The sequence below is a fragment of the Notothenia coriiceps genome, unplaced genomic scaffold (genome assembly GCF_000735185.1).
Source record: "Notothenia coriiceps isolate Sejong01 unplaced genomic scaffold, NC01 NC01_scaffold00000339, whole genome shotgun sequence".
NCBI classification, from domain to species: domain Eukaryota; kingdom Metazoa; phylum Chordata; class Actinopteri; order Perciformes; family Nototheniidae; genus Notothenia; species Notothenia coriiceps.
The window spans coordinates 5,872,901-5,880,635 of record NW_011333040.1 but is presented as its reverse complement, the minus strand read 5'-3'; the positions used below and the strand labels follow the sequence as shown (position 1 = coordinate 5,880,635).

The 7,735-nt window shown below is 40.5% G+C and overlaps 1 protein-coding gene across 1 annotated transcript; it reads right to left on the bottom strand.

Moving 5' to 3' along the window:
• Positions 1-406: 406 nt before the first annotated feature.
• LOC104943705 (histone-lysine N-methyltransferase SETD1A-like) lies at positions 407-3,417 on the bottom strand (the record flags this gene model as incomplete). Its single annotated transcript, XM_010769165.1, has 3 exons — positions 407-2,494; positions 2,844-2,981; positions 3,283-3,417. Coding segments are annotated over 3 exons (447 nt in total), but the record flags the coding sequence as incomplete, so codon positions are not given.
• Positions 3,418-7,735: the final 4,318 nt, after the last annotated feature.

Below are 7,735 nucleotides of genomic sequence, written 5' to 3'. Positions count from 1 at the left end.
GGTCTAGTAAATAATGCATCTTAAAAATACTGATTATTAAAGAAGCATGTGTTGAAACCTCTTTTTACTCACGCCACCTCCTGCGCTGTGAGCTTCACCAGGTCTTCCTCTCCTATCGTCATCTGATTGGATAGATTTCAGCACTTCCTCTCGTTTCTCTGAACAGGAAGCATCTAAATTGCAGGTGCATGGTAGGAACCATTTTCAAGTGAGGAAATGGGACTTGGTAGTTTCCACTATGCAAGCAACTTCCTTTTGAACACTGCATATTACCCCCTAGTGTTTCAAAATGTATTCATAACTTCTCTCTGACATGTAGACTGACTCACAGTTGCCTACATTTTTCTCCAACACTGGCTGAACCTTTGTGCTATGAACAGTAGGAGGACACAGTTATTGAAAAGCATGGTTTCATTTATTTAAAAAATATTTTAATGCACCATTAATAAAGGGTCCAACGCATTAATACAAGAAATATTGCAAATAATATTAAAATAATCAAATTAAAAAGGAAAAACAATAAAAAATAAATGAATGGAAGGTATGTACATGTTTCATCCTCATGGAGAGAAGAAAAGGAACAACATATTTACAGCTTGAAATCAGTGTGTTTCTACGAGAAACAAACACTTCTACAATATTTACATGTACTTCTTTGATTTCATCTTTTTATACTGTAGTAAAGAGGGTTTGTTTGTGATGAAAGGCTTTCATTGCAACACAAAATATCTTACACATTTTCCTTTTTGGGAGGGAACAAAATAAAACCAAACTTTAGTTAAAAGTTTAAAATGAAAGTTAAACTTTGGACGGCCATAGCCATGTGAAAAACAGAGACACAACACAAGGGCCATATACATCCTGCTGTCTGCGGCATATTGCAAACCCATGGAGCGTATCTATATATACCTTCCACCCATCTACACTGCAAACAGATCCTACGCTGGACACTTGTTTACATTGGGCCGATGCATTTTCAGGGAGAGATGTTTCTTTGGGGTGAACCACTCAGCACTTCCAAATAAAATACATACTAATGTATTCTTGAAAGGCCCTCAAAACAGGGGGATGAACACTCACAATCGAAACATTTAAAGAGACCTGACCAAATCCAATAACTGTGCCTTTTAAAAACATATGTAGCACAAAGATTGACTAAGTTAAAAACTGAACACAGATTTGAACAGGACCTGAATGAGTTTGGTCGTAATCATTGCCTGAAGAACGAAGTTTGCCTACTTTTGACCTTTGCTTTGATGGAACGCAGATAAACAGATAGAGAGAGATTATGCAAACAAACATGGTTCTTGTTCTCGTCACAACACTTTGTTAACATAGCTCTAACTTTGGGGAAAAAAAGGAAAAATAAACACAGGCTAAATCCCTGTTGTGCTGGTTCTGCAGGCAAAAATTCAGGAGCCATGTAAAAATAAAACACAATTTAGCTACAACCTAACTGACATAGATTCACGTGGGTCAAAAACAAGAGTTGAAAGGTTTTTTTTCTCTCATCCAGAAGAAAGGTTGTGGCAAATCAGGGGAGCAAGAACATGAGGGTTTGACTGGTGAACAAAGGACAGTGGGCTGGGTACACTGAAGCTCATTTCACTGTAAGATACTTACAGCTAATGCAACTGAATAACAACATCATTCGTAATAGCAATATTATTATATAATACTATGAAATTGAATTTAAAAAAAGCTCCAAAACAATCTTCACACTTGGAAATCTTGCATAACTGAAGACCAAATTGAATGAAGTTTGTCATTTTAAAAGTGCGCCTATAACAAGCGCTTTTAAAAACCCTGAATTTGTCAGATATTCCTGTGCGTCTGTGCGTGGATCTGTGTGGATGGGTGGGTGGCAGCAGGGAGGGATTCGACACGGCAAGAGTGATCCAGGATGTGTATTATGTAAGCCGACGTAGACATAGAATAATGGCATTTTCTGTTTTGTTTTACCGTGCTCCTTCAATCTGATAATGGCTTGGAAATAGAAAGACCTTTTATGCCTGGCTACACGAAACATCCTGGTTAAAAAAAAATAACAACCAATGGAGTCCAACAATCGACCCACAAAAGAAGCGGACGTCCCCCAACTAGTATTCTCATGCCAGGTGACACTAACCTCTCCCCTGGCTTGTGAAACTGCCACGTGAATGAAAAGTGGGCATGAAAGTGCAAATGTGTGTGTCTCTGTTTCCTGGGTAATGTGAGGAGGTGGGTTCATAGAGTGGCCTGGCCTTTCGATGTACACTCTACAAAGGGTGAATCAAGTGGGGGTCTGGGTGTTGCCAGGTGACGAAGAAAAGCACATCCACTAGTTCAGTGTCCCGCGGCAGTTCTCCGTCCCACACAGGCAGGGGATCTTGTTGTCCTCCAGAGGGAACTTGTAGTCGTAGGTGATCTCCTCGTTGACGGCGATGGCCTGCTTCGAGTAGATCACAATCTTTTTCTGGGACTCTATTGTGATTACCTTGGCGTAGCAGTTTGGCTGGAGGAACAAAGCAATAAGAGAAGGATGAGGAACAGTGCCAGAAGAATTTGAAAATGAACATTTAAAATGTGTCAGTCTGTTAACTATGACAACGACAAGTTTTTTGTATCTTACATTGGAGAAGGTACCAGGATTAGGCTATTTGGTTTTTTACCTTTTTGTACCTTGGAAATATTCCAAGAAAGAGTTGTAAATAAAATGAAAGAAAAACAAAATGCTCTCGAAGAACCCTGCATCCGTTGCCCTTCTTACCCACATAATCAACTCTCTCTGCTGAATGAACAGAATTCAACTTCAAAAATGGTAAATACTGGGAAGAATAGGACTGAAGATGTTCGGTACTCACAGTGCAGCAGTGGTTGATAAATCTTGCCAGGTTGCCAACTTTTGTGGCATCAATAATGGTGTCGTGGTCCACTCTGAACAGGTAGCTGCTCCCGATGCCCTGCTGTGCGTACCGCTTCTCTCGATTGTCAGCCACCATCTGGACACACACAAAACATGTTGTTCACAAAAAGAGCCAACAGCAGCAGTATCTGAAGATTTCTATATTTAAAAATGACTAATCGATGATCAAAACAGTTCTTTTTTGCCAATAGACAAATCAATTACGAAATGAGCCAATAATGTAATGATGATTGAGCTTTCTAAACAGAACACTCGCAGTTCAGCTTGCATGTTTTATTAATATTGTAGCTGGAATGTCATCACTGCATGAAACTTGAGATGGATAACTGGAAGGGTTTGCTTTCAAAACACACAGTGAAACAGACAGGAGGCCGTACCTGTCGGATGTTCTGACCCACGTACTCGATGACCATCTCATCAGCAGCTATGGGCTCCATGGCAAAAAGACCCCACTCGTGGATTCTGCTGCGTCCGAAGCGAAGCCTCTTCTTTCGGTACTGCAAAAAGACAGAAAATAATCACTGTAACAAAGGTCTTGGTAACAAACAAAGTATGCAAACACTCAGATGAATATGTTTAAAGTTTTCATTAAAACCCTAGTACATGTGTGAATTAAATGCTGTTTGTGCTTTTAGGTGACTTGGTTTGTAACCGCACTCATCACAGTTCCAGCGATAAACAGCCTCCACCCTAAAATATGACCTCAACCCTCCTTTAGGGTGTTGCTAATGAAGGGAGGGCATCCAGACTGATTTCCTGTTTCACACAGGGTTAGCTCTGTGAAATGTTTGGCCTTGGCAGTAACAGAAACAGGCGGCCTGCGTTGAAGGATTAACGCCTTCCTAGGGAGCAAGTTAATCACCCATACATTCATTACTCAAAAGTGTACAGCTGGCAACTCCTCATTGAAAGCAGGACCTCTGAAAGGAACCAGCAGTTTGTTGGTCTAACAAAAAGTTATTTTGTGTATGCAAAGTCATTAAACTACACCAGGGCAATTCAATTAGTTTGGAATGGGGGCCGGTTAATGAAAATGATCCAAAGCAAGGGGCCGGGAAAAAGATGGCTTGAAATATGAGCAATAAGNAGGAAAATGATGAATACACTAGATTTTCCAAAAAATATACAGAAACATACATTTGGAAGTGAAGATTTCTTACAAAAACGACGCCAGATGTCACTGTAGTGTATGTTTCTGTATATTTTTTGGAAAATCTAGTGTATTCATCATTTTCCTAAACATTTAAGTATTAAAAAAGGTTCTTGAGGTAACAAAAGTAAAAGTTTGTTTTGAAGTTACGGTATACTAAACGATATGTTATACTTTTATAAATGACATCCTTCTATTGGATTATTGTTATGAATGGGTACGTGTGTAATGACTATGTTTATCTAATATATGAATATATAGCACATCATATTTTTTAAGAGCAAAGTCTTCATCTGGAATATTACAACTGCCAATGTGTAAAGAAATGTACTTACATTATATGTATTATATTTGACCAACGAACAAGATCATAAAGTTATTTTTTTTTGATGATATGATTTCATTTTGTTATTTGTTTACAGAAATATATATGTTGGATTCCTTAACCCTAACCTCAATAGGCCTATAGATAAATACAAAATATACATACATATATTTAAATCAATAAAAACGTTACATTTGTGTAAAAAGATGAAAAAAGTTAAATCATCAATGAGGGATTAAGTGACACACACACACACACACACACAGTAGTATACACACACACACACACACACACACACACACACACACACACACACACACACACACACACACACACACACACACACGATGCTCGGCTGTTGGAGACCTTTGTGTCCCTGAAAGGAGGGAGAACTTGAAATCTAACTTCAGCCATTGTTGCTGCTGATAATACACTGCAGCTGCACAGGGGGCGTGGCCAGCCATTACCTCCTATTGGTCAGTTTAGCTGTCAATCAAACCGCTTCTCCCTCCCCTGCTTTTTAAATGAAGTTGCAATGGATCCAGGCGCGACTCAACCTGTGGCAGCCGCGATGAACAGCTGATCCCCGCAGTGGATACACCCCTGAGTCATGCTTTATGGTCCCTATCATCGCTGCGCGGCACTATGTGAATAGTTTTATTGGAGAAGTAAAGAATAACTTTGAGGAAAGTAGTAGAAGTTTATTTTGGAGCGTGTTTCTGGACCTCGGAGCGACGCTTCATCATGTTGGTGTCTCTGCTGCTGTCCTCCTTCTCTCTGGTCCTCTGCTACCTGCCGCAAGTCTCAAGCCAGAAGCCGGGCTCCAGGGTGAGTCTGCTGGGTTACTACTGGGATTATACTGGGAGGAAACTGGGATCAAACTGGGATAATACCGGGAGGAGAGGGGACATGGCGAGATAGAGGAAGACTGTGCCAAATTTAGTGCGTAACTGTAGCGCGTAATTTTATATACCGTTTTAAGAGGGCATGGTTTATCACTATTCAATACTTTCAGCACTTTAGACAATCCGTATATGTTTACATTGAAATATTACAGTGAGAGAAACCATTAGAAGTATTGGGTCTGCTACATATTAGTCAATTAGTGAAACATATTGATTATTTTAGTCTTAATATTATTATGCGTGACGACTTATTTCCATGAAACCTATAAGCAGGTACACACAGTATTGAAAGTGGTGCTTTTGCATGTTCCTTTATGTCGATTATAGTGAATAGAAATCATTTGACTGTTGGTCGACTAAGAAGACAGCAGTGTAGTTATTATTGGAAATATAGTGCTGGTGTGTCATTGATAACTGCGTTTTTGTGCACACGTTGAAGTCAAGATGTATAAAGAGTCCCGCAAAACAATCAATAAAGTCAACCGTTGGCTCAAATTCAAGGACCTTTCAAACTGAAAGTTAAGGACATAAAACGTAAATAAAGTTGGCTTATGTACAAATAAAGTAGGCCTACCTAATTTGTTACTGGTGCAATAACTTATGAGAGGTATTTATAGTGCAGGTCAAACGCTTGTAATGACATTTCAACACTTTGTAAGGCCTTGTTGTATCTATTGTGTAAGGAAAGGGTCTTTGTGCTTTGGTACTGGGGGTAAATATAGTATTGGCTGTTGATGGCTGTCATTTTGATACCTGTTCCTGAAACGTTTCTTTGAGTAATTTGAGGAAAAAACTCTAGCCCTGATCTCATTTGCTGTCAATGTGTCGTAGCAATGCTTAAAACAACCAACACTGAATGTGTGTTTGACCTATGATAATGCAATGAGAGTGTAAACAGGATATTTTTGAACCTGCATGCACTTCACCACAGCTCCCTGCTCTTGCCCTCTTTTTCTCACAGTTGTATTTGTCCCTCTTTTGTTGAAGCTTGTTTCATTTACTGGTTGCACGGTCCAGGCAGAGAGGGAGTGAGTGATGGAGAACAGCAGTGTTTCAGTTGCAGATGCAGTGTAATGTTTGTGGTCAGGGGGGGGGGGGGGGGATATGTAATAATCACATATTGGAACTATTTCACCACATGTTGTAAAGCCCCCCACCTTTAGTGAATTATCCTTTGTGTAATCACGTCGTTATTAGTCACTAGATAATTGTTTTCTTGCGGGTGGAAAGACTGGTTTTCACTTGAGTGTTTAATGTATTTACTTTGTGGCAGACTCAGGTTTGTGGTGAGCCACAGGGGAAAATACAAGTGATGGGATTTTGGAAACCCAGGAAAAGCCGAGTTATGAGAGTTTTCTGTGACTGACAACCTCTCTGAGCTTAAATCACAAACCTTTCTTCTTATTTAAAACTTTAGTTAAAGGATTTCAGGCTGAGAATCACCAGGAAACCTTTGCAAGTCCATGATGGATAAACTCCAAAATACAGGATGATGTCAATTTTAGAACAACACTGCTTCTTAATCCTGTGAAGCTGAGACGTTAGTCCTGAAAACATATCCAAAGTTTGGTGTACAAACAACTTTCTCCACACAAATCATCGGCCTGCACCCCCCCCCTCCTCACACCACAGTAGATATCTTTCACATTGCTCACAGTAATACCATGGTTCACACCCCCTCTCCTCGCTGATATCAGGAGTGAAGCCTGGGCACGGCTCCTTCCTCATTCCCCCGGAGCAAACATGATGCAATGTGTCCAACATGTCTCACAATACGAGAGATGGGACGCTAACAAGGCTTCAGACATATTTAACTTTGACTGTTTTGTAACTTTGATGTCTCCTGCACTCACTTGATAAGGAAGGATGTGAAATGATGGTAAAGGAGGGGGGTCACACATTCTCCCATGTGGAGAAATACTGCCAAGACGAAGTAACTCTTACAATCTGACTTTCACTCTTCTTCCCATGACGCAAACACCGGGTGTTTCTCAATGTCAAGGAAGGATGCTCCAGAGCCACTATTTCAAGCATACGTCATCGAGTGCCGCCGAAGGACTGTTCCAATGTCCAGGCTCCTTGGAATTCTACCGAGCCCGGCGTCCTTCGTAGCGACACATTTCGAGGCTGCACATGTGTATCCTCCGCGGTCTTAAAATCCCCACAATGCTTTGCACACGGACCAATTTCCAAAATCTGTGGCGGAAAATGTAAGACGGGGCCTCTCATATGACGCACACCTGCACACTTGCTCGTCTGTCCCATTCTTCGGTCTCCGAATGCCAGGAAGGATTCTTGCCTAGCTTCTGAAGGAAGTGACTCGGAAGACTTGTCCTACCAAGGAAGCGTCCTAGACATTGAGAAACACCCACATTCATATTGAGCATCCAGCCGTGTCAACATTCTTAAACATTATTCAAGTTTTTTTTAATGTAATTGCAGGTTGTAAT